The sequence below is a fragment of the Hypomesus nipponensis genome, chromosome 15 (genome assembly GCF_054491055.1).
Source record: "Hypomesus nipponensis isolate SF chromosome 15, ASM5449105v1, whole genome shotgun sequence".
Lineage (NCBI taxonomy): Eukaryota > Metazoa > Chordata > Actinopteri > Osmeriformes > Osmeridae > Hypomesus > Hypomesus nipponensis.
Window position 1 is genome coordinate 2,881,323 of NC_140375.1, and position 11,178 is coordinate 2,892,500.

The window sequence follows — 11,178 nt, forward strand, 5'->3', positions numbered from 1 at the left end:
CAAATTCTTTGTGCATAAGAGCTTTCTAATTAGACAGTTCGGAATTGTCACAATACTGCAGATTCCATTTGAGTCATGTGCAATGTTCACAAAAAAAACATTACATTCACTCAGATTTGTTGTGGAGGATGTATGGTCAACTCTTGATCCATTCTATCTAAATATTAACTGAAAGCAAACAAATACGCTTGATAAAGGAAAGTTACAATTAAGGAATGCAGTGGATCATGTTTCTGTGAAACGCTAATGAGCAAAACAAGGTAATCCTGTGAAAGGCTCAGGCTGAAATGAGTATGTGTGAGTGTGATTATCAGCTTTGTTGTTGTGTAGTGCAGTACGGTGAGTCTCCAAGCTTTGAATGGAAGGAACTATAACACAAGCTTACAGCACTGGTCATTTTGTATTTTAAATTCCTTAACCAGCTCACCACTGTGAGTTATTAGGCCAGACTTTTTCAGAAATTGTTACAGTTACCCCTGCCAATAACCATCTGTAAACCTTGATGGACTAGATATCAGTAGTATAACAAAATACAGATGAAGTTGTACATAGCATTGTAATATTTTTTTTCATGATTGTTTTGAATCAATATAAACCAAACTGTAGCTTTGGAAAAAGCCCGGGATTACAGAATTCTTCTGAGGATTAAAATTGTTCTGAGGCTCAACATCTAGTTGTTAGAACAATACTTCACCATCTACATTGGCCTATAGTTATATTTTCGGGCCACGAGGCATGTAGATTGACATAAGCAGTGGCATTTCTTTGTTTTGATCCAATTCAAAACCAGTTGTAAAAATGTGGTATAACTTTATTCATTGATTGGCATGATGTACTGTTATTTTGCTAGAACAGTTTCCATCCTTGATGCAATAAAAAATATGTACAACCATAATTGACTATACATGAAATGTTTGTAATGTCAATATGTATTATTTATTTTCAGATCCTGAAAGCCACACCATGTTTGGGTTCATGCAAAAGCGCTTTGAGGAACACCTAATCGAACGGAGAATTTGGAAGAACCGGTTGGTGACCAAAGATGGCCACTGCAACATCGAATTTGGCAACGTAAAGTACAGCAACCACTTTGCCCTACTTGCAGACTTCTGGACGACCTTCATAGAAGTCCGCTGGCGTTTCATGATCTTCTTCTTTGTCGCGTCCTTCACCCTGAGCTGGTTTATCTTCGGGTTGCTGTGGTACTGGATTTCCCGAAATAACGGGGACCTATTCTGGCAGGAACATCTAGACGAGCACTCTCCCTGCGTGGAGAACGTCTACGGAATGACCACTGCATTCCTCTACTCCCTGGAAACCCAAACCACCATTGGCTATGGTGGCAGAGCCATTACCCCCGATTGCCCTGGGGCTGTGGCCCTGCTAATCATCCAATCTCTGATCGGAGCCATTATTAACTGCTTCATGTGTGGAGTAATCCTCGCCAAGATATCCCTACCTAAGAAGAGGGCCAAGACCATTAACTTCAGTGAGATGGCCGTCATCTGTCCGAAGAATGGCACCCTTTGCCTGTCTATTCGGGTGGCCAACCTTCGCAAGACCCTAATGATTGGGAGCCAGATCTACGGCAAGTTGTTGAGGACAACCATCACACCAGAGGGAGAAACCATCATCATGGACCAGGTGAACATTGATTTCATGGTTGATGCTGGGAAGGACAATCTCTTCTTTGTGTGCCCCCTCACGCTGTACCACGTGATTGACAAGGCCAGCCCTTTCTTTGACATGGCGGTGGACACGCTGCACAAGCAGGAGTTTGAGCTTGTGGTCTTCCTTGATGGCACAGCCGAGTCCACAAGCTCTGCTTGTCAGGTGAGAACCTCCTTCATTCCCCAGGAGATCATGTGGGGTTACAACTTTATGCCTATCATCTCCCGCAGCAAGGAGGGCAAATACAAAGTGGACTTCTCCAACTTCTCCAAGGTGGTGCCAGTGGCAACTGCACACTGCGCCTACTGTTTCCATGACATCAAGGGAAACCACCATCACTCCATGACTGGAACTGACAACCAAGGCTTTGAAGTGATTGAAATTGAACAGCAGAACAACACCAAAATGTGATACGTTTGTTTGGTACCAGTGTAACACAACATGTGTCACGACATAATGTTGGGAATAGAGTGAATCAACTCTGGCTGAGGCAACATAAATGACCTGTTTGAGGGCCTCAAAGATCACTAGACAGTCTGGAAGACGACGGAGAGACAGTGCCTTATGGGAAGCATTGGTGCAGATTTGGCGTCACTGCTATCAGATAAGATCAGATAACAAGCTTACTTAAGCGCAAACTACAAAAATGTTATATTTTCCGTCTTCATGTAAATACTTACCTTAGTCTTAAGTTAGTCAGGTTTCTTTAACAATTTGACTACAGAGAAACAGATCATTCAGGAATGCCAGCCCAGGTGGAGAAAAGATTCTGCCACGTGGCAGAGAATGAAGTTTGACTCAACTACAGCATTAAACTTGAGGCTTACAGCGGAGCACAATGTGGAAATGCTGATACGTTGCTTTACCTTGCAATGTGATTGACATGAAAGATGAAGTGAATTTTGAGAAATTCAAGCTTGAACTTAAACTATGAAGGGATTTAAGATGTATCCTTATGTGAGTTGACTGATGAATAATGTACTTAAGATTGATGTACTAAATATTTGGCTTTTGCCTAAAAAGCATCACTCAGGTAAACAGTTGCATATCTCCATGACTTGTATGTGATTGTGCACCATATAATAGATGATTTGTGAGTATTTGGGTATTTTATCTCAGGGTGAAAATAACATTCATTAAAATATATTTTTGCTAAAACCTTTTCAATTTGTAAGCATTTACTTAATCAATCGACCCAACACAATTGAAAAAAGTTGAAGCAACAACAGACAGGTCCCATCAGTATAATAGTCTTTCATCCACAAACAATAGGATGTTGTGGTAACAAATCATTACTGTAGCACAACATACACAGGCAAGTTGAATTGTTTAACAGCAATGAATATTGGCGTCTATCACTTGATATCCCTGTACTACTCATACTGTGTTTTTGAAGGTATGTCCTTTTTTCCAAGCAGTTTCTCTGTATTTTGTCATTCAGAAATATGCCTACTGTCAACGTTTTTTAAGACGGTAAAAAAATGCCATTTACCTACCTCAACTTCATGATATTTTGGCTGTACATACGCCAGTAAAAACATTTAAAAGAGACAAGTATAACAAATATGTAGTAAAGAAATTAAAAAGATTTCTGTTTATTCACAAGATCTTATGAACACACGCACAGCCACACCCACACAAACACACTTAATCCATAGACCTATTCTCAACTGTCCAGATCCTGACCTCTTCAGATTATTGGCAAGGGAACAACTACTATTTACCTCAAACACATTGTCCTGTTCAGCTCAAAACAATCTAGTGTGGTCTAGATCTTTCCAAGATGAAGTTGCCATAATGGCTTTGAAAGTACTGAATCATAGTGTAGGTGCAATGGACAGTTTCATATGTAAAAACATTTATTTTTCACATTTTTCTGATACAAAAGGCCTTTTTTAAAAGGTATTACATTGCAGGAATGAACAATAATACTACAATGGTTAATTGCAAAATTACACATTTATATATATATATATATATATATATATTTGATATCCAAAATACATTGCATATACGAAGTAGCACAATTCCCCTCCCATTAATGATTGAGAGCAAGGGGGTAAAAGGGTACATACTTTTTACCTTTATGCTAGTCATCAAACGTTCCTTTGCGAATACACTTCTAAAGCAATGGAACATAAGAGAGGCGGGCTTTGAATTAAACTTATCTGTGCCTTTTTTCTTTCATTTAATACCATGGCAAACTGAAGACATAAACAACAGCTTTTAATTCTAGGCGTTTGGCTGAATGATTAATGCATAAAAAGTCTTGTATTCCAAAATTGAAAGCAACCACCGCCATGGTACAGTATATATAGAATAACAGATTGTCAATACACATTGAATTATGATTAAAGCAGGCATTTATGGTTTTTGGAATTCACTAGAAGTATTCACTGCAATGCACTGAGGACTCTACAAAATGAATTTCAGAAATAATAATAAAAAAACATGTAAAAATGTATTGCCCAAATGTACAGATACAAAACGCTTAAAATGTTGAACATAGTATCTCAGAAACGGACTTAAAAATGTTTGCATTTTTGACCGAGGTCAACTCGTATTAATTCTCTTGACTTTCAATACTGTGTCACATATGAAAATAACTCTGCATAATTTATACAGTAAGTTGCTTTTAATGCCTAGTTGACCGCTGTTTACAAAATAATAGAAAAAAGGTCTAACGAACGCACAGCATTCGTGAATCGGAGGATTTCTCTGTTCTCATCATCCTGTTTTAAATTGCTATTGCTGGTTTTGATCTTTAACATAAAATAAAGCACATTCTCTAAGTAATACTTTATTTTCATTTGTTCTGTTTCAACTGTTTAAAAATATTGTTTTAGAAAGCTGAACATGGGTCTCTGTGGCACTGTGTAACTAGAGTCTGACCCCAACTCCAGATCTGCATGTGACAGGTTTATACCAACATCACATGCTAATCTCACTTACAGAAATCGGAAATCTAGACTCTGACCTGAATGCACATTCAGGTTTTGGACTTACGTTCCTCCATTGTATTGACGTTGGATTCTGACTAGCCTGGAATGAAGGAAGGGAGAGCACAGGGACTCCTCCTGGAAAACTGTGATTTTTCTAATAAGAGCGATGTTCCACCTTTGAAAATATTGAAATGGGGCGTTTTCAAACCTCGACGTTTGTTATTGTTGTGACGGTTCAGTGTTGGTGTGAATTCAGCTCAATAATACCAAATTCAGGAAATGATTCCTAGTGTTTGGACATGTAGGCAGTGAGCTGAGATAACACAGTAAGTGAGGGATGGTTAACCATTTCTACAGAAGACTACTTTCGAGGTAAACTTATAAACGTCATGTTAACATCGATTTTGAGGTGGACTGTCCCTTTAAATGTTTAACCGTGGACCAGAAGACGTTCACATTAACACTGACTCGATCCAGCAAAACATTTGGAAAAGGCACGCCTGCTGACAAACAGCATTGCAAAAAAAACGAAAACAGCCAACTGGTGTGTGGCCCCCTGAAAACATACAGCGCTTCCAACTCTGGTCTCCAACACTCCCAGCTTCCAGTTTGGAGGAGAAGTTCATTGTGACATGGCATATTCCAGTTGCCAAATTTCATTCAGTGCTGAGAAGTCTTTCTCGTTGGAGTCCCCCCCCCACCCCCCAACCCCCCCCTTCCCCCTCCCTCCCGACAATTCCAAAAGAAACTCTCCACACATTCAGGGATGGAGTGAGGACAGAACACGGGAGAGAACTGATATGGGATCATAGCCAGAAACTGGACTAGGAAGAAGGCACATGGTTTGCAGTATGCATTGAATGGTTGAGACCCAAAGAGAAATAGGCCCATGTCTGGGAATAGAGGCGTTTAGAATGGAGGGTGAGAAGCTCTCTCTTTGTCCCATCCCTGGGACTCTGTGGTTAACTGTGTATGATTTCAAAGGCACAATAACTGGATGCAGCTTCCAGAGGATGGGAAGGCAAATCAAAATCATCCCCAAAAAAACAAAAATGGAAACAGTCGCAGATAAGTAGTATTCCATTGGGAGTGTAGCATCCATTTGTTCCCTAAATCCATTCATATATAATTTCAAAGTCCTTCAATTTGGCATCCTTCATTTGACCATATATGGGCGCTGTCTCCAAAGAGAGTATTTCCCTCCATGTCTTTCCGTGGGTTAGGTCTCATTAGCGAGAGCACGTGAGTCATGATTGGTTTGGTCGTTGTAAAGCAGGGAGGAGGGGATGATCAACGGTGAGGGGAAGCACTTAGTAGTAACTGCCCAGGTGCGAGGGCACATGGGCGTTGGGGTGGCGAGGCACACTGGGGTTGGGGTAGATCCCTCCCGTGGGGGAGCTCCAGTAGGGGGCGGTGGGTCCGAAGAAGTTGGAGGAGGTGACGGGCATGGAGGGGGGGTGAGGGGACACAAAGTTGACCTTCTGCTGGTGGGCGTGGTAGCTGGGCACATAGGCCAGGTCCGAGGGGTATTTGTACATGGAGGACTCGGTGGGGTGTGGCTGAAGAGCCTGGGCGATGCCGTGGAAGTCAAACTTGTAGGCGTAGCGCTTGCCGTGCACCTTGGTCATGATGTTCTTGTCGTAGTAGTAGCGCAGCGCGCGGCTCAGCTTGTCGTAGTTCATGTTGGGCTTGCTCTTGCGCTCGCCCCAGCGCCTCGCCACCTCGTCCGGGTCGGTCATCTTGAACTCCCCGTTGGTGCCCTCCCAGGTGATGCAGCCGGCGTTGGCGCTGTCCGAAAGAAGCTCCAGCAGGAACTGCCACAGCTGGATCTGACCAGAGCCTGGGGAAAGGAAACGCGCAAACGCCAGGAAATAAACCCACACTGCTGAAATGATGTACATTATTCATGACATTATTTATGACCATGTTTAGAAATCCATAAAGAACAGGGGCCAGGATCTGCTGCTTGTCCCGGAATTCCTGGATGACTAAACAAGAGCACGAAGAAGCATCTTTACCCTACTAAAACAACTCAGACCCAATCTTGTAAACGATAACGTTCAACATGGCTACAACACACAGCAGTGCAGACCGCCAAGTCCTTTTCCCTCTCTGCCAAAGTATGCCCACGCTCCAATCCCTACCTGGGTTGGCCAATCGACTGCTGGTGGGTCCCAGGATCTGGTAAGGATCTGTGAGGAGAAGGAAAGCTTGGTCAGACTGTATCAAGGACCCATCTCTGTGGTGAGTCTAATCTGACGTGTGTGCCGTGTACGCTGGACAGGGGAAACGAGCTGCCAAAATCCATTACCTGGCTGAGGCCTGGCCTGCTCAGCAGACTTGGACACGTTCTGTGTGACCACCGGCGAGCCTGGAGAGGAGAGAGGTTTAACGAGGGAGGAAAAAAGGAAAAACGAGGGAGGAAAAACAGAAGCGGGTTCGGCCACGGAGAACATGCGGCCCATCCTGACGGCCCGTCGCGAAGCATTCCAAAGCAAACAGGGCAGGCGCTAGCGGCTATGCTAAGTGCTATGAGCGTCTGGAGGCTGACGACTGAGGTCGAAGTCGTTGGTGGTCTGGCCTCGTGCGCTCGAGCGGGGCCTCTCACATGTGCCTCTGTGGGGCGGGGCCTCGGCGTACAATGACGACGAGAGAGAGCTCCAAAGTTAGCTTTCAGCGAACTCACAGGTTTACCGACGTGTTCCCGAGTGCACGGTGCCTCACCTTTGCCGCCGTGCATGCTATTTGACCATCCTGTCCGTCTCACAGCGTCGTATGAAGGGTCTGAGAAGGAGGAGACGGGGGGAAAAGAGGGCTTTGTTAATGCCAACAACTATCCCAGCCTGAACTCTATTATTCATTCAGTTCATCCATGTGCACTATCACTGTCGCAAATGGATGAAGTGGCTCAGCTAGAGAATCTGGTTCTTAATGTTCTTGGCAGAACACCCTTTTGCTCCACTCTCCAACCCATCTCTGGAAGAGAACCTGGCCTGGAGGGAGCTAAGAGACTGTCTCGGAAATAAGGGGGAGAGACGGATGCCAAGAGGAGACTATAAAAAGGTCCGCCTATCTCAGTGCTGTCCAAGAAAGCCGTCACAGGATATCTGGCAGGGGCGATGTGGTTTTATTTGGCATGCAACGACGTCTCCGATCGTGAACGAACAAAGGAGAAGGCTTCGATCGAAACAAACCGTTTGTGGAGAGGGTTGCAGCACAGACGACCGGGACCGTGACCAGAGATGTGCACGTACGCAAGCATGTGCCCCGATGCAGCCGAGGACGCTCCGGCGCTCTCGCATCATCAACAAACGTGGGCCCTCACCTCACTGTCTCACATGGCCCCAGAGGTCATTTGCTATGTACACAAGCTACTTCCAAGCTGTTCCTGACTATGTGACCAGTCCTCATTGCCCAACTCACAGCGGCAGAAAGAAATATGATGCCTTTTTAGCCATGCTTGTTGGTCTACTTTCACTGTGCTGACGTCACGCTCCTTCAAGCCTTTGTGTCATTTCAGAGATCCCAGAGGATTGCTTAACCAAGAAAGACTAATCTTTGGACTATTCTAGTCCAACTGTGCACCCCTCCAACCTTTTGTATCATCCTTTGGAGTAAATTGTGTGAACCAACTGGCCTGAGACATTGTGTGTGTGTGTTTGTGTAGTTGTGTGTATATGTGTGTGAGTGTGTCTGTGTCTGTGTGTGCTGTGTGTACTAGAACAAGACAGACTTAGTCATGTCACGACAAAGACCTTTTTTTGTCACAGTAACTTTACATTATTGACTCAAAATGTTCCCTCAAAGGCACATCTGTGGAGAGCATTCAGTGACTCATCAATGACCTCAGAGTCTACAATTGTCCAAGCGGGTTGTGTGCCGTGTCAAGGTTTAATATGCTATACAACACTGCCCTCTACTGGTCACAAGTCAATCCCACAATACAAAATAATGAACAAATTGACTCTCATAATTTAAGTCTTGGTGTTGAATATTAGAAAAAGTGTCTCTGGATAACATGGCCAACACAAAGTATTTTTTGTCAAATGTTTGATAATCCTTCACAAAAAATAATATTTCCAATCCAAGTCTCAAAGTACTTTAACAGGACGTTAGTTTATTTCATTTCCTTGCCCTCCTGAGTGTTGACACTTTATAAAAACGTCCACAAGAAGAAACCAATCTAGACATGAAAGAGACCCCCTTTCCCTGATTTCTAACTTTTCAACTTTTAACCCTAGCGAGTTGCCTCGCGGACCTAAAATTGGACAGGCTGAACATAGACAGGGGCTCTCCTTCCTCTCTGTGGGCTGGGTCTGAGGCTAAGATGGAGGGATGGAGGTGGAGGTAGGAAGGGAGGGAATGGAGGGAATGACAGAGTGAGCAAAACAATTGTGTAAGAGAGAGAGACAGAGAGAGAGAGAGGGGGGGGGGGGAGAATGACAGAGTGAGCAAAATATAGAGAGCAGGAGAGAGGTAGGTAGGTAGGGAGAGGTGGAGAGAGGTGAAGGAATAACAAGCGAGTAGGCTAGGGGGCTTAGCTGACTTGTCAGGTCCAATCTGTGGCAGGCCGGCGGGATAGCCAAGGAGCAGCGACTGGGGGAGAGTCCTGGGAGAGTTGCGTTTCCTGCCTCCTTTCGCCTGCAGACAACCTCTCTTTGTTTTAACTGCCCCCCCCCCCTCCCCCTTTCTGTTTCCCCCCTCAACTCCCCCAAAAATCACACAGGGGCTACCTCCTTCCAAGAGAAGAGAGGGGTCACTAACAGAAGGGCAGTAGAGAGAGAGAGGGATAGAGAGAGAGAGAGACACAGACAGAGAGAGACACACAGAGAGAGAGAGAGAGAGAGAGAGAGAGAGAGAGAGAGAGAGAGAGAGAGAGAGAGAGAGAGAGAGGGGGGGGGGGGGGAGGAGAGGATATGAGAGGAGACCTAGGCAGACGAAAAACAACGGTGGAATTTGAAAAGACAACAATGATGGCGGATATAGCTACTGTCTGGTTCGGGAGGGGGACTTCTTAAATAGTGTTGGCCTGAACAGCCTACTTCCAACGAGACAGGTCACAGAGCCAATATCCTCACACACACTGCGGACTAGAGAAGCTACTGCGTTCACACACACATGACGCACAAAGAAGCTAGGAAACACACACCTAGCAGGGTCCACTCAGACATAGAAGGAACTATACACACAAAAACACATCCAGTGTGGTTGGACACTGATACAAGCGGGTGTGCAAATAGAAGCCCCCATCTTTCCCATCATTTTCCAGGCCTTTCTCTCCTCGACTCTCCGCCTCTCTCTCTCTCTCTCTCTCTCCCTCTCTCTCTCTCGCTCTCTGTCTCTCTCTCTACCCCTCCCTCCCTCCACGTTGCGCCAGTTTCCACACGGGCCGGGGTGTGGTGCACAGTCCTGGGAGACACGACAGCAATCCAGCTAGTCAAAACAAGGGTCTGAGCGACCGCTGAGAGCGTCCAGCCATAGATCGCTCTAAACCCCACACTCCCAGCTAAGGAGCGAGGCCGCCCCAGACAGACTGGGCCGGGTTTCTCCCGAGCCCATACACAGGGGTGTCATTTAGCAGACGCTCTTATCCAGAGCGACTTACAGTAAGTACAGGGACATTCCACCCGAAGCAAGTAGGGTGAAGTGCCCAAGGACACAACGTCATTTGGCACGGCTGGGAATCGATCCGGCAACGTTCTGATGACTAGCCCGACTCCCTCACCACTCAGCCATCTGACTCACTATCTGACGTACATGCACAGCACAAGGACACGACAGCCCCGACGAGAGTGTTCGCGGATCCTGCGCCCGTCCGGTGTGTGTCTGGAATATGGAGTGAGCGTGAATCAAACGGTTTCAACGTGGGAGGCCAAGGAAGGAGAGACGAAGGAGAGGGCGGAGGACAAAGAAGGGCCCATCCATCTCTCGACCTTCCTCTGTCGTGGCCACTGAGCAGCCATGTGGTAAATCACTGAATCTGGGGTTTCCTGCTTGTGTCCTACAGGTTCGACAACACGCACGTTGTGTGCACATGGACACGCACGCGCACGCAAATGAGCAGACGCAAACACACACACACAGGCACGCGAGCACATACGAGCACGTGCACGCGTGCACACGCACTTTTTATCGACGGAAGAATATACGGCGTATACTGGAAAAATGCGCTCGCGTGCACACAACAACACACGTTCACAGACGCACCGCACACTTCCAACGCACACACACACACGCACACACAAACGCACACTTCCATAGCTGCTGCATTCCATTTCTATGCTTTCTTTTATTCATAACATTGCATTTGACACCAGACAGTCTGGAAAAGATTTAGAGGTCTCCAGCTGAATGCCAGTACTTGCTCTACCCTGGGAGAACCTGGATGTGGTTCAACCAACTTTCTAAAGGCAATATGACTGGGAACATCTGGCCATTTGGGATGTGAGCGAGCCTTGATAGAGGTTCAGCGCTGGCTTCTGTTGTGAGCTCCTAAGCAAGACCCATTTTATGAAGTTCTGGCGACGGCTACCCGTATTCTGTTATTGGAAGCAGTGAGAAGCAC

General features: G+C 45.6%; 2 protein-coding genes across 8 annotated transcripts in view; one reads left to right on the forward strand and one right to left on the reverse strand.

Moving 5' to 3' along the window:
- The first annotated feature begins 963 nt into the window (after positions 1 to 963).
- Positions 964 to 2,082, forward strand: LOC146257037 (ATP-sensitive inward rectifier potassium channel 1-like). Its single transcript, XM_084674045.1, has one exon. It carries the CDS (start codon positions 964 to 966, stop codon positions 2,080 to 2,082), a length of 1,119 nt encoding a protein of 372 aa, XP_084530171.1.
- Positions 2,083 to 5,338: 3,256 nt separating this feature from the next.
- Positions 5,339 to 11,178, reverse strand: part of fli1 (Fli-1 proto-oncogene, ETS transcription factor) — a 25,322-nt gene continuing 19,482 nt past the window's right edge. For all 7 annotated transcript variants that reach the window (XM_084674043.1, XM_084674041.1, XM_084674038.1 and 4 more), the window contains 4 exons: positions 7,338 to 7,397; positions 6,925 to 6,984; positions 6,758 to 6,805; positions 5,339 to 6,453 (listed from right to left, as the gene is read on the reverse strand). In XM_084674043.1, the coding sequence (XP_084530169.1) occupies positions 5,924 to 6,453; positions 6,758 to 6,805; positions 6,925 to 6,984; positions 7,338 to 7,397 (698 nt within the window). In that variant the 3' untranslated portion in view covers positions 5,339 to 5,923. The remainder of the gene's footprint in view (positions 6,454 to 6,757; positions 6,806 to 6,924; positions 6,985 to 7,337; positions 7,398 to 11,178) is intronic.

Excerpts from the sequence above, each read along its gene's own strand:
- LOC146257037 (XM_084674045.1), top strand. The coding sequence starts at position 964 with ATGTTTGGGTTCATGCAAAAGCGCTTTGAGGAACACCTAATCGAACGG.